This window comes from Lissotriton helveticus, chromosome 10 (genome assembly GCF_964261635.1).
Source record: "Lissotriton helveticus chromosome 10, aLisHel1.1, whole genome shotgun sequence".
In the NCBI taxonomy this organism is placed as follows: Eukaryota; Metazoa; Chordata; class Amphibia; order Caudata; family Salamandridae; genus Lissotriton; species Lissotriton helveticus.
This window is the reverse complement of record NC_136071.1, coordinates 866,871,016-866,896,046: the sequence shown is the minus strand read 5'-3', so window position 1 is coordinate 866,896,046 and position 25,031 is coordinate 866,871,016. Positions and strand designations below refer to the sequence as shown.

The 25,031-nt window shown below is 43.3% G+C and overlaps 1 protein-coding gene across 1 annotated transcript in view; it reads left to right on the top strand.

Annotated features, from left to right (window-relative positions):
- Positions 1-25,031, top strand: part of DNAH11 (dynein axonemal heavy chain 11) — a 3,642,058-nt gene that overhangs the window by 3,353,904 nt on the left and 263,123 nt on the right. Inside the window, exon 76 of the mRNA XM_078663510.1 lies at positions 1,784-1,975. Coding sequence (XP_078519636.1) covers positions 1,784-1,975 — 192 coding nt within the window. The remainder of the gene's footprint in view (positions 1-1,783; positions 1,976-25,031) is intronic.

Here is a 25,031-nt window from a genome sequence, read left to right as displayed (position 1 = left end):
TGGACCACAATGCGGTGCTCTGGAAGTTACTAATAAATGTATGCCCTTGGTTGTGGATAAGGTAAAGGGGCCTGCTGGCGCTTGCCATTAACCTTTCGGAAATGTTCCTTTGTAGAGGAAGGTCGAGATACTGATATGTTGCTTGCACAAACGATGAGCTGTTCATCTGCCCTATGTCCTGCTTCTCAAAGCAATTATGTATGATCTGGCTGATCTTATGAACGGTGTTCTCATAACAATGTTTGCTTAACTATGACCAAGGTTGTCACTTATCATTTCACAATGAGTTGTGTCTATGTGATTAAAAGGCTACGCCCTTGGTTAAACCACAGTAATGACTATTGTCCATCTCTTTGGGAGTGATGCAGTGGGGCTCAGCGAGTGGCACGTGTGAGCGCACTAAGACCCTGGCCTGAAGAAGCCCAATTAGAACAAACCAATATAGGCCTGGGTCAGGCAGCTGTTAATTTTATTTTACCTTACTACCTTACTCTGCTGATTCATTCACAGACACATACGACGTCCAAGAGATGGAGTCACCACGCAAACCTGCAGTGCTGTGTGCAAGGACACTGCCGGCACTGTCTGCAGACTGCAGTAAATCATGTGTCTAAACACTCAGACACACCCCAGAGCTAAAATGGCCTCCAACTTGTGTGTGGGAAGCAGCGTCTCTCACCACAAATTGTCTGTGCAGATTCATTTTATTGCTTTCCCGCCTGAAGCCAGTCTACCACACCGTTTCCTTCCTCCTCACAGGGAGGTCCCATCCCACCATGTGAGGTGTTGGGAAAGGGTGGGGTTACAATGCTCTCCACTCTTTGATTGACGTGGAGGGTTAGCTCTACAGGGCTTGCATCCGAAACGCCCAGGGCTAACTTTACCCCCACGGCATCAGGGGGTGGAGACTTGGCCTTGACCCTAAGTCTTTGCTGAGCTGATGACCTCACAGGCCTCAGGGCTGAGAGATTCTCAGCTCGGCAAATACTAAAACTTCGAGCCCATCTAGGGGGAGCAATGTAATCACTGTGAGTCACGTGTTGTGTGTGTTGTTATCGATCACAGCAACAATGCAGTGAGTGGAGCAGAGAGTGCCCCCAATTCAAGCAACTTCTAAGTGTGTATTTTTTTTTTATTAAAACTGATTTAACATTGCTATGGTTGGAAAGTGTTTACTGTAATGCTAAGTGGGCGGAGCCCGACGCCCTTGGACAGAAACCACAGCTTCCCACTTCCGATCCATTCTTTAGGACCAGAAGTGGTGCCCATTGTCTGCTCGCAAAATCCTATTCTACTAGATAGCAATGACCCTTTCGCTTCACACATCCATTTATTTGATGGTGGTTTCACTCTGTGCTGCTCACAGGTGGTATTAAGGGGTCACATTCCAAGCAGTCAGAGTATACAGTCAGTCTGGTAATTTCATAACATTTGCTATATTCTAGTTCTTGTGGAACATTGCATGGCACCCTGTTAAGAAGTGCGGTCTTAAATCTCCCATGCTTCTAATTTTATCATTTATTAACTGTAGGAGTCCAGTCAGTCAGGTACCTTCACCATTGCCTTCATGTCCTTAAAAACTAGGTGTTAAGATGGGTAAATCGGTCATACAGGATGTGGCGTAAGAGAATGATCTTCAGTTCCCATCTAAACTTTTTTTGATCCACTTCTTGTGTAAATTTGTCTGAATCCTTGTAGAAGCTAATTTCTATTTTCACAGTAAATGTGAGACAATTTGCTACAGAAGTAATGCTGCAACAAAGTTTTCTTTGTATTTTCGCAGGATACATTGGAAATGTGTGCCAGAGAACACGAATTTAAAAGTATCCTGTTTTCCCTGTGCTATTTCCATGCTTGTGTTGCTGGGAGACTGAAGTTCGGACCTCAGGGATGGAATCGGCGATATCCTTTCAATAATGGAGACCTGACCATTTGCGCCAATGTCCTCTATAACTACTTAGAAGCGAACACCAAGGTAAGATATCTTGATTCCATAGAATATCCTACCACGCCATTCCATCTGTGAATTCAGAGTACAATGTTTATGTAAGAAGAGTTAATTTACAAATTATTTTTGAAAAGTTAAAAATCTACTTACAGTTTTACATCCGGAAGTTTGCATACATTTCTGACGTTTCATGCAATTCACAAAATCTCCCTGATGTGCGCAAGGAAATTTATGAAGTGTGGGTTGGGCAATGGGCACGCAGTTTGTAGGAATATCGGTGACATGATGTTGATTCACACATGGAACTTTTTTTTTTGCCAAAGTAATTTTCCTATAACAGAGTGAAATTCTGTGTTTTATAATCACAGTTTCCCATCAATTTTGGGCACTCCTTTTTAGTTCTCTAATTAGATGACAAAAATCATTGTGAAGGCTTATAAATATTCATCAAGTTACAACCTGCAGAGGTTAACTTCCTTCCCAGTGTCCCCTTCTTAATACCCTTGCTCTCCCCCGTACTACCTCCAGCTGGTACTAAAGAACATATGCAGTATTAATAGATTGTCTGTGGTAGTATGTTCCATTTGTGGATTTAAATGTCCATAAAACCTGCTTATTTGAATTAGGAAGGGACATTTGAAAATACATATGTTTTTGTTCATACATGTAATTGGATTTAGATGTGCAAAAAAGTTTTATATCACACCAGAGAGCATGGCCAGACTGGTGCTACCAGACACAAAGCCTTTCCCCAGTGGTCAGGTGGGGTGAAGGTGGATTTCACTACCTGTGGGAGTTGGTCTTCTTGTTACCGCAGGCCGGTCGGCCCGTGTTTCCTGCCAGCAGCACTTAGGCACTTTAAAAATAATGCAGCGCCACTTCAAACCATTTGTTTTTGAATTTGGTTCCTTCCTGTCCCCTGCAGAGTAGTCTCAAGCAGTGCTGACTTTAAAGGCCTAAGGTGGAGGGAGATGGAGTGTCTGATGCTGGTCTCGGAGAGCTCAGTACATAATTGATGAAGATTCCTAAAATTCAAAACAGTGTATTTTGTTATAATGCGACCCTTGCAACGCGTGATAGTTTACTATATTAAACGATGCCGTTGCATTGAGGGGCAATTGTTAGAAGTGACAAATTATATTTCTGTACTTAAAGAAGTTCATGTCTCCACCACGACTGCCCAAACAATGTTGCTTTTAGTTAGCTGTCTTTTGAGAGCTACATGGATGTTACTTTAGATTTAACGTTAGAGTTGTTCGCTTTTGTGCCTTGCACACCCCGAGCTGATGAATTTCAAGATGCTCCCATATCAGGATGAAGAAAATGAGGCACTATGAAAAAAGTAATTGTTTTCTGGTTTCACGTTGAGCAATTCTCAACAACAGAGGGGGCATATTATCAAGAACAGGGGATAAAATTATCGGCGCTTTATCGGCAGGAAACTGCCGCTAAAACGGCGATAATGGGCTTGATATTATGTCCTTGTGAATTCCCATAGAAGCCCAGGTTCTGGTGTTAACCTGGGCTGCTATGGGAATTCCCATGGGCATATTATCAAGCCCATTATCGCCGCTTTAGCGGCAGTTTCCTGGCGATAATGTTATCCCCTGTTCTTGATAATATGCCCCATAGTTCTCTCCTTCCCTCTCCCATTTTAGAACAAAGCCTAAAGCTTTGTGTTTAATTCTGTGAGGAGCTAAATCAGTTCACTGTGTTACATACATCAGGGCTACGGATGTTTCACAAGGATTGGCAGTGGTAGTGTTGGGCGGGAATTACATTTTAATTCAGAAGCTAAGATGAAAACAAGAGCACTCACCTTTGGTCAGTACATTGAGACCATCGCTCCTCAAAGCTAAAATTATTTATTCATTGTGATCGATTCTTGAATTATTTCATCCACCCACTCCTCGCCATTCAACTATCCAATCATTCATTGAGCTACGCTGCCCTGTCTCTCGTTGCCATCCAGTAATTTAATGATTGGGCACAGTTTTATAATGAAGAATTGTAAAACGAACCATGTTTGCAACTTTGTCAGATTTTTCTTGGGGGAAGAGAAATCGCCAAAATCCCTTGCAGTGGTCAGGCTGGCTCGCTGTACGCAGCGTGTGTGCTGGACTGACAACGTTTGCTTCTTTTGGCTCTGTGTGGCCACGCCCTAGAGAATATGAATGCTAGAGAACTTTTGGGCGGGAAGGCGTTGGAATACGCATCATTGTTCACCACATACGCAGAATAAACTCAAACTGGATTTCCAACGGTAAACACGCACATTTAACGGTCAAATCGTTCCACTTGACATGCCCATCAAAAAAATCCTTTATTATATTAACACAAACAGTGGTTTACAAGTGCATATCTCCCAAAATCATTAGGCAGGTAATGAAGCATTTGCACAAATGTAATTGCATACAGCAATTCTGACAGTTCATACCGCTGCATTAATAATCACCACAATTAGTCCCGATGATGGAAGCAATTTAGAACGCTCACGTTTATGAATTATGGTGCATTTCCTGCATGTGTCATTATTATGTATTAAGGATGCCACCTTGTTGTGACTTTCTCGGCGACGTTCCCCTTGAGTCTAAATTAAGGTTAGATGAGTGATTTTTATCCGAAAGGCGCAGCTGGGTTTGAGTACCTCAAATCTGCCTCCTAATATGCTGGATAGTGGCGCTGCTCGGAAAAAAAATATTAAAGGCCGCTTGATGCAAAAAGATACCATATCACTTGCACAGTCGTTCAAGCGGCGTATCTCCTATCACGTTTTATGTAAGATAACTATCATAATGTTTTCTTCTCACATGATGAATGTAACGTTAATGTCTTCTTTCATCTGGCATATTTTCGGTATCTGCCACAGCGTCCCAAACAAACTGTGTGGCGTCCTCACTGTTTTGGCAGACTTTGACTGATGTATATATATATATATATTCACTGAAAAAACCATAGGTTATAGACCATATATAGTTAGGAATTAGCATTTAAAAAACCTTTTTTTACTCACACAAAACCATTGAAATTCCATATATAGTTAGTTAGTTGCACTAACTATATATCGCGCACCCGCAATCCACTGCTGATCATGTCACATATTACATCATTCATGACATGGTCAGTGACATCACTGATGACATCACTGATGACATCTCAAATGACAGTGGAAGTATACGTGTCTGGATGAAGGATTTAGTAGGTGCATGACTGAATGTATGAGTGAGTGATTAAATGTGTCTCACTGAGTGCATGGGTTAGTGACTAAACTGTCTTAATTTGTGCATCATTATGTCTGTTGTTCTGTAAACTGCTGCATGTGTTGATCAGTAGCTATATGATTAACTATATGGGTTATTGATTGATTGTCCAAGTATTTGTATGGGAGACTGAGTGTGTGTGTGGCTGGCTGGGAGGTGTGTGACTCTGTGCAGATCAATGTGTACTTGTATCAATGATTGTATAAGAGAGTAAGTATGTGTTAGTATATGTTTGAAAATGTAAGGTGCTCTATGTTTAACTGTATAGACAAGAAAATGGAAGTGTGATTGATTCTTTACAGGACTGACTAGGTGTGTGAGTAACTCCATGGATGAGTGGCAGAGTGTGAGTGTCTGTATAGGTGTATGAGTGCATATGATAGTGTTGTAAAGATGAGTGATGGTATGTATGAATGATTGTATGGGTGAATGAGTGAATATGTGTGTAGACGTAGGAATCAGTGAGTGCGTATGTAGTAACTAGTATTGGTGTGTCAATGGTTTCAAAAATTATACTCTGTATTTAACACTGGGTGTAACAGAGGTTATATTAAAATGTGAGGAGATGCATTGCATTGTCACATGAATGATATCATCAGTAATGTGGTCATTGATGTCAAATGAGATGTCATCAGTGATGTCATCAGTGATGTCATTTGAGATGTCATCAGTGATGTCATCAGTGATGTCACTGACCATGTCATGAATGATGTAATATGTGACATGATCAGCAGTAGATTGCGGGTGCGCGATATATAGTTAGTGCAACTAACTAACTATATATGGAATTTCAATGGTTTTGTGTGAGTAAAAAAAGGTTTTTTAAATGCTAATTCCTAACTATATATGGTCTATAACCTATGGTTTTTTCAGTGAATTTTCAAGGTTTTGTAAATGCTAATTCCTAACTATATATGGTCTATAACCTATGGTTTTTTCAGTGAATTTCATTGTTTTTTTAAAAGCTAATATCTATATCTGTAAAATATATTCTTTATTACGTGACGTATCACGTAGCCACGTGAGACGCCTCATGACACGTCGCATAACCGTGACGTATCGGCTCTGCAGCGCAAACAAAACCCGTAACGTAAGCGCGCCGGAGCACGCTTACAGATATATATATCTTTTTTAACCTTAATTAGCCAAAATCCACACGTGCACATATCTTGAGGCCTTGCAAAGGCACATCAAACAAACAGTCCCTACAATTTTTCAAAGTTTTCTTGATAATCTATTCCATTATTTTTTTTTTACTGTTTCTCTTGTTACGCTTACCGGGACGCTACCCGGTACGCGAACCGGACGCTCCAAAAACACAAGATGGCGGACTCCCGTTACGCTGCCGGTTAGATGCCCGGTTCGCGTACCGGGAAGCGCCTCTACCGCGAAAAATCGCAATTTTTTTTTTTTTTTTTGCCCCGCGGGGGACTTTAATATCCCCCTCATCAATCCTAGGGGGTCAGGAGGGGTTTACCTTGCCCCCTTTCCTTCATTTCCCCCTTCGTTTTTCACCACATCTTGTCTCTCGAACCTACCGAGAAACAAGATAGCGGCCGCTCCGGACTGTTTACAATGTTGACAGCTACGCTGCCGGTTAGCTGCCCGGTTAGCTGCCCGGTGAGCTGCCCGGTTCGCGTACCGGGACGCGCCTCTACTGCGAAAATTTTTATTTTTTTATTTTTTCCCCCGCGGGGCACTTTAATATCCCCCTCATCAATCCTAGGGGGTCAGGAGGGGTCTACCTTGCCCCCTTTCCTTCATTCTCCCCTTCGTTTTTCACCACATCTTGTCTCTCGATCCTACCGAGAGACAAGATGGCGGCCGCTCCGGACTGTTTAGAATGTTGACAGACACCGGAGAGCCAATCAGCTTCGCTTCGCGAAGTTCCGTTACGCGTCAAGTACGCGAACCGGGGCGCTGCCCGGAGCGCGCTTACAGATATATATCTTTTTTTGAACGTTAATTTCTCAAAATCCACTGGAGCACATATCTTGAGACCTAGCAAAGGCACATCGGGCTAACAGTCCCTACAATTTTGCCAAGTTTCGTGCAAATCCATTCAGCCGTTCGGGCTAAAAGTGAGACCAACCGCCCTATGGAAATTAACATGGGAAAAACACGTTTTGGGACCCCCCTTTTTTCTCAGCCCCCCTTGACAAACCCCCCAAATTTTCAGTGGCTGCTCAGAAACAAAATGTTCCATTTTCCTGAAAATTTCAGCCAATTCCGTCCACAAACGCCAAAGTTATTAGACATAGAATTTTCAAAAATCCCATAGGGAAAAAATCCTAACTACGACCGCCAGTAGGTAATATATATATATATATATATATATATATATATATATATATATATATATATATATATATATATATATATATATATATATATATATATATAGATGTTTTTTTAAATGGTAATTACTAACTATAACATCCCTGAAACCTATGGGTTTTTTCAGTGAACTGCTAAAACATTTTGAATGCTAACTGCTAACTATAACGTAGTAGTTGCGTTTGCAGAGTGGTGCAGAGAGGGGGCTGGGCCTCTGACCAGCACTCAGGAATTCAGCTGTGTAGGACTTACAGGAGGTACCAGGAGGGCTTCTTTGCCCCCAAAGTCCCACAGGAGTAAAGAGGTCTTAATCTATAAAACCATAGTGTGCCAGGAGGCTCGTTTGCAGAGTGGTGGAGAAAGGGGGGCGTGGCCTCCAAAGACCTCTTAGCAATACCACTTTGTGGTACTTACTGGAGGTAACAGGAGGGGTAGTTGGCCCTACAAGGACGTCCTTGGGGGCTAACTACCCCTCCTATTACCTTCAGTAAGTACCACACAGTTGCACTGGTAAGTTCTCAAAGCATGCAATGCCCCCTTTGCCCACCAGTCTGTAAACGCACTCCCGGCATGCTCTTGGATGGGGATTAAAGATCACTTTGATGCTGGGGGTCCTTAGAGGCCAACTAGCCTACCTGTCACCTCCGCTAAGCCCAAGATAGTGGGATTGCTGAGACGTCAACACAGGCCACGCCCCCTTCCTCCACCACTCTGCAAACACGCCTCATGGTGCGCTCTTGGTTAGGGAATAAAGCCCCCATGCCTCCTGAGGGTCCCTGGGGGCCAACTAGCCCTCCAGTTATCTCTAGAAGGCTCCATACAGCTGGAATGCCATACTCCCTTACACCACTCTGCAAATGCCCCTCCTGGCGCACTGTTGCTTGTGGGAAGAAGTCCATTTTAGTCCTGAAGTCCTAAGGACACATGTGGACCTCATCACCCCACCAGCAGTGCGCCAAGAGGCAGGGTTTGCTCAGTGGTGTAAAAAGGGACCTGGCATCGGACCACCTCTCAGCAATCCCACTGTGTGGGGTTACTGGAGGTACCTGGTGGGCTAGTTGGACTTCAAGGACCCTTAAGATTCTAGGGAACTTAATCCCTCTAGAGTGGTGCAAGGAGGGGACAGGGCCTCCGGCAAGATGCTGGCTTTTTTTTTTTTTGAAGAGGGGCTGTGTAAGCCCCCTTTCCCTTAATTAATTTTGAGCCCTGGGGACCCCATACCCCAGGGCCTGAGACATAGTTTTTTAATTATTTTAAAAATATTTTTAATGGAGGGGGGCTGCGCGGCCCCCTCCTGAGGCCTTTATCAAAACAATACATATGTATATATTCTGGAAGGGGCCACGTGACCCCCCCCTCCACCCTGGTCCATTTCTGACCCCAGGAATCCCATCCCCAGGGGCCTGGCCACATATTTTCATTAAAAAAAAATATGTTTATAATGGAGGGGGGCCGTGTGGCTCCCATCCTGAGGCCTTTATCGGCCCTGGGTATCCCATCCCCCGAGGCATTGCCTCATTCAAAAAATTTATATTCGTGAGGGGGGTCCATGTGGCCACCTCGCCTGGGCCACTTTTGACCCCGTGGACCCCATCCCCCTGGGCCGGCCCTCACGTTGGGGACCGCGGGGGAAGCCCCAATGCCTCACTGTCCCCGCCAGTTCCCCGACTCCTGCGGGAGCTGGCATTGCTTTTGGGCAAAGGGAGCTGCTGCAGCTCCCTTTGCCCAAAAGCAATTCTGCTTTGCTTTGTGGAAGCGAGAGCAGGTTTCCTACTCTCACTTACACGAAGCAAAGCAGAAGTTTGCAATGACAGGGTGGGAGCTGTGCTCCCGCCTTGCCATTGCAAACTGCAATGTCCCGGGTGTGGGCACTCCAGGAAATCGCTGGAGCCGGCTTGGGCCATTGAGGGCTCCACGAGGGGGTCCGCACAGTCACCCTCCAACAGACTTAAAGTCTAAGGGAGGTGGTGGTACCCGGGCCAGGGGTCCAATAGGAAGCCCAGTATTTAATTTGTTCAAAACCCCGGGGAAGTGGTGGTCCCTGGGGCAGTGTGGGGGACAGAAGGCCCCCCACATTTTCATTTATTTTGAAGCCCCAGGGAGGTGGTGGTCCCCAGGGCTTGGGGCAGTGTGGGCCCCCCTGGGGCAGTGTGGAGGGGCAGAAACACCCCACACTTTTATTTATATTGAACCCCCAGGGAGGTGGTGGTCTCCAGGGCTTGGGGGGCCTGGGAGGCCCTTCCACATAATTTCACTAATGACCTGGGAAGGTGGTGGTCCCCGAGGCAACATGAGGGGCAGGAGCCCCCATGCATCAATTATAAAGCCCTGTGGAGGTCCCTGGGGCTCCGGGGGGGGGGGGGGTGGGCACAGATCCACTGCCGTCACCAAATATCAATATTTTTTTATTTTGGAATTTCTTAGGAACTACTGTCCGGATTTACACCATTTAAAAAAAGAACGCTTCCTGAACCAATACCTACCTTTTTACCAAATTTGGTGTAATTCCGTTCCGCAGTTAGAGCTGTAGCTTTGTCTAAAGTTTCCTATTGAAATTAACATGGAGAAGACGCATTTTGGGACCCCCTTTTTGCTTGGCCCCGCTCAAAGATTAACCCCCACACTTTTGAAACAGGAGCTGACTTGAGCGAACCATTAATTTTGAAAATTTGACGAAGATTCCTCAAATGGCACCAAAGATATTGGCAAAAGAAAAACGCTTTTTGAATAGAAACTAGGTCCTAACTATAACTACCTACTGGTGACTGCCAGTAGGTCATATATATATATATATATATATATATATATATATATATATATATATATATATATATATATATATATATATATATATATATATATATATATATATATATATATATATATATATATATATATATATATATATATATATATATATATATATATATATATATATATATATACATATGTCCCCTTGTACATAGATGCAAAACATACTTTGATGGACACTATGGCTTCAACTAGAAATTGTATGCCTTTTTGCTTTGTTGCAACCCTTGCGTCCTGTTTCTTTAGGCGCTTGGGCTTTTAATTTGAATTTAATGCACGGCCTACTCCTGACGCGTCATGTGATCAAGCTCCGCCTGCGGAGCGAAAAGCGTCAGGGAGGGCACTCGCTCTTGCACTTCTATCAAAATTAAAAATGGATTGCTAGCAATGATTTTCGTGATGTGGCTTTCTTGGTGTTTACGATTTGATTAAACACCTGGTCGAAGACGAGGTCTACGCCTGTTGTTTCCGTCACCTTTGGCGGTCAGGATCCAGCGGTCTATTTCATTACGGGAATTGGTTTGCTTCCGGTTTCGTGGACCCGCCCATTGTTTGTGGCACGGTATTTTCGTGAACTTTAAACGCCTTGGCGTTTGTAAATTGGACTTGGTTAAGTACTCTTTACCGTGCCCCCTGCCTACTCATTCATTGAACTATCGTACTGGCCGGCGCTGTTCAGTTCCCGACCCGGCGGTGTGTTTCGAAGCTGCGGGAGCCGGCTGGCTCCACCCGGCGGCTCGGACCGGACTCCGGTAAGGAAGTGTCTGCGCGCACCAGTATTCTTAAACGAGTAAGGCAGGTTTGGGCTAACTATTCGAAAATTTGAAAGTACAATTATGTTTATTTTGTAGCCACATTAGCCACAATAGCAGTCCAGCGGTATATTTGACCGTCATACTATAAATTGCAACTATGTTGTCCACCGACGCACTCAGGAGTAGGGAAATGGCGGCGGAAGCCCTATATGAAAACGTACCCACTGTAAACTCCACAACTTCTCAAGAAAGCCGCACTTCAAATGCGAGTAACACTACCAAGGATTTATTAAAGACTTTGGAGAAACTGCTCCGTAGTGAACTTTCCAAGTGGTGGGAAAAGAAATCACTTGATAAATATCTGGAAGTTATTCGTGTACCCCGGGGATTAAGAGTGATGATTGTTCCTACCTATGAAAACCCGGACCCCAAAATGCTACAGAGATGGGCAGAAAACAGTCTTCAATCATCAAGGAATATGTTATTAATCCTGACTGAATTTGCCCACTCTGACAGAGAATCATTGTTAGTTGAAATTGCTAAAATTAATGCACTTTTGGAGACGTCAGGTGACACTGATTTAATAGCGAACGCCCGTAAGGAAATTGACCAAAGGCTCGCTAAGCTGGAACAAACAATTCAAGAACGTAAAATCAACAAGTTTGCCAGAGACAAAGAGGACTATGCGACAGGTCGTATTTTTACCTTTTCACGCAAGTACGACTCTTACAAGCGCAAAGCCATGTCTACCCAGCAGCAAGTAACTACTACTACTGATTCAGGGACAACTTTGTGCCCTACTTTGACAAATCAAGACAACTTATCAGTAGCATCCTTCAGTGGCTCTGAAGACAGTCTACCACGATCTACTGCAACTTCAATTGACTTAACTAAATTCTCTGTGGTTGACGAATTAAATTTTGTCAGCGGGGACCGGAGGTACTCTCTGCGCTCACGGAACATTCCTCCCCAAGCAGACAAAGCGGCAGCCAAAAACGCCGCTGCAGGAAACGAATTGCCAAAAAGAGGTGGAAGGCGAGGCAAAACTCGCAAGAACTGGAACAACTAGCCAGTGAGCAAGACAATATAGTGATCAACCTGACAGATTTGACATTGTCTAGGGCGGAAGAACAACTTCTTTCTTTAGGACTTTCGTATTGTCCACCTAATGATTTTTTCCTATGTCCAAGCACGGATTGATGTTTTTAAATGTATTAGGAAAATTAAATTGCAAAAATATTTTTTGTTACATCCTGATAATTCAATGTCACGTGCAGAATCAGAGGTTGTTACACCCAATGTCGAATCTCTCCAGGTGAAACATTTGCAAGGTTTACAGACGTTACTGTCTCTTGACAATGAAATCAACACGCAAACTGATCTGACAGTAAGCCAAACTATTAAGGTGAATTGCTCTCCCCCTACTACTTTTCGCGGCAAATCTACTTTTTTGCCCTTGAAGCCTAAAGATGCATTAGATGTCTTTAGTGACAGGATTATAACAGAATTGAAGTCCCTTAACAGAACGGTGCTGAAAAAGAAAAAACAGGTTGATTTTAATAATACGCAGTATACCAAACTTGTGAAAAAAATTCAGGGTAATGACAAGATTATAGTGAAGAGTGCTGACAAGGGGGGTAACACAGTGCTATGGGCCAAAACAGATTATATTACTGAAGCGACTAGGCAATTGTGTGATCCCCTTTGTTATACAAAATGTACTAAATTTGTGATGCTTAAAAGTCATGAAAAAACCAGAAAAGACATCAATCTCTGGTTTAGAAATGGCTTACTAACAAAGGATGAATCTAAGTTTTTGAATGTTTCACATCCCATCACTCCATTTTTCTATTTGTTACCCAAAATTCACAAATGCACAGTTCCTGTTCCGGGCCGTCCTATTATTTCTGCTCAGGGTAGCATGAACGAGAATATTTCCAAATATGTGGATTTTTTTCTTCAATCACATATGTTTTCTCTCCCCTCTTTTTTGAAAGACACTACTGATTTTTTGGTTAAGGTCAGCAATATCACTTGGTGTCCTGATTTTTGCTTCCTGGTGATGGATATTGAGGCACTTTATACCAGCATCAACCACCTCCAGGGCCTTGAAGCAGTCAAATATTTTCTGGATGGACGAGAGGCAGGATTCAGAGATCATAACCTTATGCTTTTGGATATGATAAGGCTGTGCCTCTTTAACAACTATTTCCAATTTGGAAATGAATTTTACCATCAGGAACGCGGGGTGGCCATGGGTTCATGCTTCTCCCCCAGCTATTCTTGCCTTCATGTTGGCTGGTGGGAGGAGCATGTTCTTGGGGTCACCCACGCACACTGGCTCCCTCACCTAGCGCACTATTGGCGCTTTATTGATGATATTTTCATCATTTGGCGAGGTACCAAGGAACAAGCAGCGTCATTCGTTAGTGATATTAATGTCAATGACAGGAATCTAAGGTTTACTGCCAACATTACATCTGATTTGGCAGAATTCTTGGATGTCCAGGTTTACATCGATCATGACACCATACAGACTAAACTCCATAGAAAAAGCACTGCGGGTAATTCCATCTTGCATGCCCGCAGTGCTCATCCACCTCATACCATCAATAGCATACCTTTGGGTGAATTCATCCAGATTAAACGTATCTGTAGCAGTCCCGACATTTTAGATCAATGTTTAATGGAATCAAGGTCAAGATTCCTTAGCAGGGGCTATAGTAGAGCCATTTTAGACCAGGCTATGATTAAGGTACATGCTCGCTCCCGTGAGGACCTTTTAATCCCTAAAAATAAGGAGATCCAAGAATCTAATGAACAGGGCTCTGTTCGATTCATTACTACCTATTGCTCTCAGACATCTAAGATCAGTAACATGATTCGATCGGAGTGGCCAATTGTACTAACTGATGTTATCCTTGCTCCATTTTTACCTAAATCACCAGCCATTACTTTTAGGAGGGCTCCTTCTATGAAAGATGCACTAGATAGAACCCAACCGGAACTGCCCCCTAAAACTAATTGGCTTAATAAAACTGTTTTTTTTAGGTGCACTTCGTGCCGTGCATGCACATTTGCTGTGAATGGGACTCATTATACATCAGCTTTCAATGACAGATTGATCCCAATAAGAGAACATTTGACATGTCGCAGTGATTTTGTAGTCTACCAACTAACCTGCACATGTTCTCTGTCATATATTGGAAGCACTAAACTTCCTGCGCACCAGCGTATATTGCAGCACATCCGAGCGATAGTTAACTCAGATATGAACTACCCGGTGGCTCGCCACTTCAAATCGGTACACGACAAGAAATTAAAAGATTTTAAGTACACTTTGTTGTGTTCCGTAGCTAATCCAGGCAGAGGTGGTGATCGCGAAAAATTGCTTCGTCAAAGAGAGGCATTTTTCATTATGTTGCTTGATACCCGGGCCCCCAATGGGCTTAATGCTTTTGATGAATTACATCATTTTCTATGAATTGTATATATCTGACCTTGCTTTCTGTGATATGAGCTATTTCTACTTTTCCATGTTCACATTTTCTGTGATGGTTCTGTCTTTGATTTATCAATAGGACGGGATATTTTGAAGTGTTTAATTGTATCTTTCTTGTTTACATTTAGAGTTTTTCAAATTAGATCTTCTGCAGCCGATATAATGTATTTCATTGGATTATGAAATTGTTCTTAAAGCATTTGCACTTTAGCACTCAGGCACTTTTTCAGTCATTTGACATATATTGTGTTTCCGACAGGGGTTGTCAATAATTTTGCTCAGGGAGAGTATAACTAACAGCTTGGGGACTGATGATGAATAGAATGTTTGGATGCATTTACATTTGTATGTTTAAACACACTGTTTATTTCCATTGGTGATGTATCGGCTTTGCTTTACATTCTATGACAATAATTTTTTCTTATGGGCCTCTAGTTGAATAGTTCAATGGACAACTTATACTTTACTCCCCATGAATATTCATTATACTTATTTTTGTAACGTTCAGTTGTTGACATGACATGTGAGCACTATGCTCTTATTTTTGTCCCCTTGTACATAGATGCAAAACACACTTTGATGGACACTATGGCTTCAACTAGAAATTGTATGCCTTTTTGCTTTGTTGCAACCCTTGCGTCCTGTTTCTTTAGGCGTTTGGGCTTTTAATTTGAATTTAATGCACGGCCTACTCCTGACGCGTCATGTGATCAAGCTCCGCCTGCGGAGCGAAACGCGTCAGGGAGGGCACTCGCTCTTGCACTTCTATCAAAATTAAAAATGGATTGCTGGCAATGATTTTCGTGATGTGGCTTTCTTGGTGTTTACGATTTGATTAAACACCTGGTCGAAGACGACGTCTACGCCTGTTGTTTCCGTCACCTTTGGCAGTCAGGATCCAGCGTTCTATATATATATATCTGATGTAACTTGGATTTAAAGAAAGTATATATATATATATATATATATATATATATATATATATATATATATATATATATATATATATATATATATATATATATATATATATATATACTTTCTTTGAATCCAAGTTATCGGATAGGACCAAGCTCACCACCACAAGCGGGAGGAACAGAAGCGGGTCGGAGTCATGGTACTCTGCCACGGGTGAGGCGCACTGCCGCGCTTGCCCCCGTTGAAGAGACATACCGGAGTGTGGCGGTGGTGCAGTTGGCGGACACAGGGAGTCTCGCTATTGTGGAAGGCATTGCGGGACACTGTGGGAGCGAGCCGCCAGATGGTCCTGCATTCTCCACACTTTGGCGGCGGTCCTGGCAACCTACGGCATGCTGGGATTGGTAGTTTGCCTTTCCAACGGACGACTCGAGCAGGTGACACTGATCTCCGCTTGAGGGAGGAGCTAACAAGAACTTAACCTGTAGCAGGTGGGACAGAACTGTTTGGCGGCGCAATCATTTCCTGTTTCATGCTGGGCACTAAAGAGGCCACACGGCCAAAATGCATACGCCCGCGCCCCTTTGCCTTAACTGCGCAGGTGTGCGCGAAACACGTCGGGCCAGGCTTAAGAACTGTTGCGAAGAGACCTGCCACCCTAGCTGCTGTTCTTACAATAAAGCGCTGATTTATTTCCCTCATTGCGTGTTTGGCTTCCTTTGAAGGGACACCCTTTTACGTTGGAATTTGTACGGCTAGTCATGCCGTGAAGAAAGCCCCGCCGTATTATCGGACCTCTGCAGACGCAGAGTGGAGTCAAGCAGGTTAAAGGGCATGTGGGGCGCAGCAGTAGTTTTACGGACCTCGGAAGCTTGTTTTCGGTCCAGGGAAGGCATGGCTTGGCAGTTCGGGCTGGACTGTTCCCATGAGGCACAGGGTCAGACTGATTTGCATATAGCCATGTCTGAACTGAGGTGGCAGAGTGGGCTAAAGAACGGTGATGGATCAAACCCAGATCTTTTGACTGGGTGTGAGTGTTTGATTGGTTCAGATGCTCCGTCCATCACCACCCTCTTTTGTACCGCTTTGGCCGCCATAAGTGTGGCAGGGTATGCTCAGACATGAGTCCCTTGCTCACTCTGCCACTGGATTCAAGCAAGCCGGGCTGAAGACGGCTGGAATGCCTGAAACTGATCCTCGGAAGCTTGTTTCCGGTCCAGGGAAGGCATGGCTTGGTAGTTCGGGCTGGACTGTTCCCATGAGGCACAGGGTCAGACTGATTTGTATATAGCCATGTCTGAACTGGGGTGGCAGAGTGGGCTAAAGAACGGTGATGGATCAAACCCAGATCTTTTGACTGGGTGTGAGTGTTTGATTGGTTGGTTCAGATGCTCCGTCCATCACCACCCCTTTTGTACCGCTTTGGCCGCCATAAGTGTGGCAGGGTATGCTCAGACGTGAGTCCTTGCTCACTCTGCCACTGGATTCAAGCAAGCCGGGCTTAAGACGGCTGGAATGCCAGAAACCGGTCCTCGGAAGCTTATTTCCGGTCCAGGGAAGGCATGGCTTGTCAGTTCGGGCTGGACTGTTCCCATGAGGCACAGGGTCAGACTGATTTGCATATAGCCATGTCTGAACTGGGGTGGCAGAGTGGGCTAAAGAACGGTGATGGATCAAACCCAGATCTTCTGACTGGGTGTGAGTGTTTGATTGGTTCAGATGCTCCGTCCATCACCACCCCCTTTTGTACCGCTTTTGCAATAAAGCGCTGATTTATTTCCCTCATTGCATGTTTGGCTGGCTTTGAAGGGACACCCTTTTACGTTGGAATTTGTACGACCAGTCTTGCCGTGAAGGAAGCCCCGCAGTATTATCGGACCTCTGCAGATGCCGAGTGGAGTCAAGCAGGTTAAAGGGCATGAGGGGCGCAGCAGGAGTTCTACGGAGCAACTTCGATTTTATGGACTATTTCACCACCCACTTGGGATTTATTTTGATTATCATAAGCACTGCAGGCACCACTCACTGAAGAGACATTAACTACAATGACCAACAGGCAGTGATACTGTCTACGCCCACTGGGGTGGGTCATTAAGATTTAAAAGTGTTGGAAGGTGATGCAAGTGTTTTTCAAGAGCCCACGATTAAGCGCAGGTGTGCGCGAAACGCGTCGGGCCAGGCTTAAGAACTGTTGTGAAGAGACCTGCCATCCTAGCTGCTGCTCTTGCAATAAAGCGCTGATTTATTTCCCTCATTGCGTGTTTGGCTTCCTTTGAAGGGACACCCTTTTACGTTGGAATATATATATATATATATATATATATGATCGTCTTTCTTGTAAATAAAGACCCTTGATAACGAATCCAACGGAGTCGGTGCCTGCTTTTTGGAAAATTTGAACACAGGATTGGGTTCATATATATATATACATATATATATATATATATATATATATATATATATATATATATATATACATACATACATACATACATATATATATATATATATTTTCTCCACAAAAGACGCAGCACTCCAGAGTAGGTTACTTAATGGTATTTTATTTTACCACACACCAACTCAACCAACGCGTTTCAGCCAACATGGCCTTAGTCACGGTCAGTGAGTCCTTTTTCGCTTTCACTTTAAATACCCATATCTGCCACAATGAGGCATTATGGGATTTGTAGAGTTTGAAAATAAAACTTTATACAAATATTTACAAAAGGACATTGTGTGAATGGTATATTCATGGTGATACATTCATATTTCATGGCTCTCTCATTGTCCCTCATTTAGTAATTCTTGTTAATTTTGGTTTTTGCACAGTGTTTTTATAAATGGCGATGTTGCGCTGATTATCAGTGTATAGTACACTTATTCTCCGTTTGCGCTTGTATTAACCATTGTCTCTTATGTATTTTCAATATTCACATATTTCCAGTATTGGGTTTAGTACCCATGTTTCTCAATTTCTGTGGGTGTATTTCTTCCACCATGCTGACTTATAGAGGCACCCTCTTGGATCTTTATCCCGTTATTGTGTCCTTCTTTACTCAAGATGTACATAAAGTTCCTCGTCGAGATTGATCCCACGGGGATATTTCGTTCTAAGTCGTATGATGTATCTCGATTCAATCTGATGCAACTTTTTGATCCTGTACCCACCTCGTTCTCCTGGGGGGATCATGTGTATTGCATAGTACGACATTGCTCTCCAGTTTCCCTTTTGGCATTGCGCAAGGTATTTTGCTGTAGCATAAGCAAAGTTTCCTTTCTTGACATACTGGAAATATGTGAATATTGAAAATACATAAGAGACAATTGAAACGCGTTGGTTGAGTTGGTGTGTGGTAAAATAAAATACCATTAGGTAACCTACTCTGGAGTGCCGCGTCTTTTGTGGAGGAGTTAATGTTTGTGGCCAGGATCCGGCCCTAACACTGAGCACCCGCTGCGGAGCGCTGACCTGACTGCAAGGGATCACATTGTGGCAAATACATATATATATATATATATATATATATATATATATATATATATATATATATAATTAAATAAATACGTGATATATACATGTTGTGTTCATGAATGATACCTCCTTAAGGACATCTTGCGCTTCCTCTGGAAGAAGATCCTACCATTTGCACATTAAATATGCTTTGCTGAAAGTAATACACTTTGACACATGATTGCAGTCCATAAACTTGTATTGAGAAAAAACGTATATTAACTGACACACATTATATGTATTTTAACCAGAAGCAAGACACTAGCAGCTCAAGCAATTAAAAAACCTGTAATTCCACTTGCAGCACTAATTATCATTTAATGTTATATCTTGGAATTGATTTGGTATTTGAGTACCACAAGTGGCACTCATAAAGCTAAAGCTAAACCTAAAACCAAAAGAAATGATATAATGGGGGAAGGATATTAAATAAGTGTTTACGCTCGTGAAGATGGAACTCAGATTTAAAATGCCACTATGGCCACCAAACCTAGATGAGGATATAAACTAAACTTTTTGATTAACCCCTTGCACGCTGATGACGGAACTGCTCCGTCATCAGCTGCGGGTGCGCTGTGCTGATGACGGAGCGGTTCCGTCATGGCCCGCTCGCCGCTCATGCGCGGCGCGAATTCCGCGCCTGCGCTGAGCGTTCTATTGAGCGGGGCGGGCCATGACGGAACCGCTCCGTCATGAGCACAGGTCAACCGAGGCTGGTGACGGAGCGGTTCCGTCACCAGCATGCGGCCGCCGCGCCCCCTTAGGACTGCGGCGGAATAGCCGCCGCAGTGAAGGGGTTAAAGCCTATATACTTAATCTACATGTTATGTAGCAAACACCATGCCTTGTAGACACTTTTCTGAACTAAAGTGTTTTGATTATTAGAAATATATTATCTATCAAAGTTGTTCTTAAAATATGCTGTAAGTGGACTAATGTGCATAAAAACATGAAACGTATTCTATTAATGCAACATATATAGAAAAAGGTACTCCTTCCATTCATTTAATAGACATTGCAAGTCACCAAAGAGTTCAGTGATCCTATATAGGAAGATGTACTTATCAGGATTTGCATGGCACGCTTATCAACCGGAAGGGCATCAAGGCACCCTAGCAGGAGAGAGACTCGCTGTCTGAGGGGAGCCTCACTGAAAACTCAGACTTTCAATGTCCTTCTGAATTCAAGGAGGGAGCTGACAGCTCTGATGGGAAGGGGAGGGGGCTTTTTCAGGTTTTGGGGCCATTGTGGAAGAAGGCACAACTTCCCATTTCCGTGCACTGGATGTGGGTGAGGAGTCATCCAACCAATCTTTGGTGCTTTTTAGGAGTGTGGATGTGCTTGTTGAGGTATGCAGGGCTTAAATTGTGGAGAGCTCTGTAGGTGATGGGGATGAGTTTGATGGTTGTATGTTTCCGGATGGTGAGTCTGTGGAGGTTTCTGAGGTGTTTGGAGATATGTGCTCAGTGGAGGGAGGTTTGGAGTGAGTCTGATAGCTGTGTTTTTAGCCACTTGAAGTGAGACAGTGCGCTTTGCGGTGATGGCTACATAGAGGGCTTTGCCATAGTCTAGTCTGCTGCAATGAGTGTTGATGTGACTGTCCTGCGGGTGACCAGAAAAAGCCATGTGTAGATTGTTATGAGCATCTTGAGGGTGTGGAAGCACATTTCTGCTACAATGTTGGCTGGTCATGCAGATTTGGCTGTTGATTGTGTTGCCTAGGTTCCTGGTGGCTTAGATGGGATGGTCTAGGGAATAGAACCACCAGGTGAGCCTGCTGAACAGTACCAGTAGAGTTTTGCCACCATTTAGCTTGAGGCAGCATCTTTTCATCCAGTTTGCCATGTTGAACATATATTTTAGGAATTTAGATTATGTAGTTGGTGGGTCATCAGAGAGGGAGAATATAAAGGGCATGTTATCTGCATATGAGATGATGCTGAGGCTGTGTAATAGTACAATGGAAGGGAGAGGAGTCATGTTGACATTGAAGAAGGTGGTGCTCAAGGAGGAATTCTGTGGAGCTCTGCAGATCAATGTTCTTGTTTCTGATTGCAAGGGTGCAAGGCTGACTGTCTAAGAGTGTCTGGTGATGGAGTGTAAACATTATAGGGCCGGGAACCGGATCCCAGGCTCGATGAGTTTCTGGATGAGGATAGGGTGTGAGACTGTGTGATGTATTCCTATAGGTTCTGTATCGATCCCCCTATTCCTGACCCTATTCTGGTTAACAAGTTAACTAGCAGCCATCCCATGAGGCAGAAAACCCCCATGATGCAGGAACCGTTATCTGATTAAGCCACACTACGGCACAGGAACGTGTTATCTGATTAGGTCATAACGCTTGCCATCTAATTAGACAAGCGATATTCCTCCAGCCCCTGATAAGGCATACGGAGTTCTCAAAACAAATCAAACCTAAGACAACCTGGGAAAAACCCTGCGGCCATTGTTTTGATTTCACCGAGAACTTCAGCAAAAGAATGTGCTAACGACCAGGTCGTATGACATCCTTATTGACGTATCTATGTCCATCCTTACGTCAATCTCGGCACCTTAAAGGTATAAATATTACCGATATTGCCCTATGCAAACACACGCGGTGGTGACGAGATCGGAGCAGCCAGACTTGCCGAAGCCCAGAGCAGAGCAGACCCCGCTGGCGCAGCCCCGCCTTCCTGACGCGCTGAGAACGAGACGCTGCTTTCTCCTGCCGAGAAATCCAGCTCCGGCGCTTCCGGGTAGCCCTCGCAGGCAGCCTGGAATATCGAGACCAGAGACGAGAGATACCATCCCTCATTCATCCTAGATTCCAGGTACAGAACTGAATAACCCCTTGCAGAGAATTCTTTAGTCAGTCACTTGGCAAAACAAACTTAACTTAAACTGCTACTTTCTACTCCCGCCCACGTATTAGGCTTAGGTCAGGTACATCTGGGGTAGGCGTAGTTAGAAACACCAGTTGAGTACGATTAGTCAAATGTATATGTGTATGTATCTATTTTATCCATTTTAAACCATCATATGGCTTAGAAACCATATCAATGTTTTTACAGTATTATTTTATACTTCTGCTTCTAATGTATGCACTTTACTTAACCATAAGTATTGCAATAATATCGATCCATTTCTCTTGTATGAGAAAAGAGACTGATCAATAAATAACATCTTTTATTGAACACGCCCGTCTCTTCCTTTTCTCTACAATCTGGTGAGACTAAGAATGCACGTACTGACTGAGTAAAATAAGTCGTCTTTTGTTTTCACACGACTCTAGAGATACACTCTTGATTAGGGGAGAGCAAAGTTGTCATGTTCTATGGTTGTCAGAAACTAAATCCCTTCTTGTCTATCCAGGGAGGTTCAACTCCTCCTTGCCTATTCGAGAAAGTTTCTAGTGAACTCTGAGCTAGCTGGCAAACCCAAAACTTTAAGTCTAATATCGACAGTAGTAGACCTAGTTAACGTCTGGTCTAGGCCTATACTATTGAAGGTATTATTCCAATGCGCAGAGCCTATTGGGATAATAGGAACTACACTACATGGCGCCCAACGCGTTTGGATAGGCGATAAAACTAACGTAAGACATTTAGAGTAACTCAGTCGTGCTTTTTCACTCAGACCCCTTTTTTCCCATAATACTCCAAAGACGTCTGGAGTGGGTGAAAGGTAATATCCGCCAGACCTCGCAGGAGGAAACTCCTATGTATGGTCCTTGGTTTAGTCAACGTTGAAGGATACACTGTTCCAAAATATTGTGCATCTAATCTTTGTTTCCATAAGAACCTGATCTGCAAACAAACAAAATAACCTTCTGGACAGTACAATGTCAGACAATGAAGGAGAAAGAGAGGCAGTTAGAATAGCAACTGAACTCGCAGCAGCTGATACTGCTATGCAAGAAGCAGACCCGGGTATAATAATCATCCCGGTCAACACAAGAAAATCTATAACTTTAAAACTTATAGAAAATGGACTGACACCTAGAGGTGGCACAGTCATATTCGTAATTGAGGCACACGAATATCGGCAGACAGAGGTATTCTACACATGGATAAACTTTCCAGCAGCTAATGCTGTAACAAAGGTCTTCCACTATTACAAAACAGAGGAACCTCCTAATGAGTACACTCCTTTCGAGGAGGTGGAAGTACCACTTAAATTTCAAGAGCATCTGCTCTTATTTAATGGCGCCCTAAAACATAATAATCACATCACCAGGCTCGGTCCATTAGGTAGACCAGGAGCAACGTGGCCGGTTCTAGCCGGATACACACCACATCCAGACATCGATGGGATGTCTGCAGCAGAGCTTTTAACACAGCTAAAACAATTAATAAAATTACATAGACAATTAGTCCAATATGTGATGCGGACTTCAACAATTCAACCAGCAATTAAAATTCCACAGCTGACCCCTCATCAGGGGAACACAAATAAAATTACACCACAGAACATACAATCCTGCCTAGGTAAGGTACCAGCTAAACGGGAACAAATACCATTCTGGTTAGCACAAAAAATCACCCAAATAGAGGCAGTGTTTCCAGACACCACCCCGTTAGAAAAACACAGGATTCTGACTATCTGTCTTCCAATGGGAATCGCACCACACGTGGAGGACTGTGACACTTGGGGTACAGTCTTTGCTTCCATCTACACAAAAACGCACGGTGTTCCATCCATTTCGGTAATACCAGATGTGCTAAAACAAATTCAAGACGAATACGGTCCAGAACCCGCTTTAACTCTTGGTATGAAATTACTAAAAGACTTCAAGCAGGTCTCGGCTATATTATTAGCCAACATAAAGGGAGAAGCAGCAAACGTGGCGATCCGCCAGAGGTTAAAGGAGACAGATATAGCAGACCAACCAGCTGAAATTGCCAGAATTATAGAAAAATCCTATGAGGAACTAGGTAAAGATAGTTTAGGTGGAATACCAGTAAAACCACAACTGATTGAAAGTCCTGGAAAAATATTTTTTAATAATAATTCAACATCACAAAAAAAGAGCTGGGATGGAAACAAACAATCCAATCCTAAAGAAAAGAAATTCCAGTCCAGAGGAAGGTCTCCTCGGCGGAGAGAAAAATCTCCGAACCAAAGACACAGGTCACCCCAAAGTGACCCCTCTGGGAAAAGATATAACCTTAGGAATAGGGATAATATAAAGAAACCTGATAGATATCAAGACATTGATACACGTACCTCTCAATCTTTTCAGACTTCCTCGCAGAAATCGGAAAGAAGAGGACGATCAGAACAAAGAGAAGAGCACGCCAAGTCCAAAGACAAGGAATCTGCTCATCTAAAAAAGAAACTACAATTTCCAAAAAAGAAGGTAGCCAGTATCAAGGTAGTAAACAATGCCGAGAATACTGAGGACACAACTGAAAAACGGAGAATGGGCTCAGACAATGCTAGACAGCGCAGCAGAAGTGAGCATAGCTCGCAAAGTCCTTATGAATCATCTGGAGACAGTGGACACGAATGAATATCTTCAAGTGGAAACTGCAGACACCAGAGTTAGCAAACCTCACAAAATATATGAAATAACTTTACGTATAGAAGGGGATAAGACTAGAAAAATAAGGGGACTATTTTGGGATAATCTCTCCAAGGACTATGACATCCTTCTAGCTGAAAAAGACTGGCCACCAGAGTTTGTCAGGGAGTGCCCTCATGGCGAAGAAATAATTATGCCTGCCTTCTCAAATCATATCCCAATTCATAAAAAATACACACTTGCCAGAAAGTGGGCAGTAGCTCAAGCTCCTGCTTTATATAAAAACCATGTAGGATGGGATGAGGACTCTCCTCCTCACAAAATCCAGTTAAAATCACAACCTACTGCACAAAGGCAGTATCCAATCAAGCAAGAAGCTAAAAAACAGGTAAAAGAAATTCTAGATCAATTAGAATACCAGGGGGTGATTGAAACTTGCACCTCACAAATGAACAACCCTTTGTTTCCTGTTTCCAAACC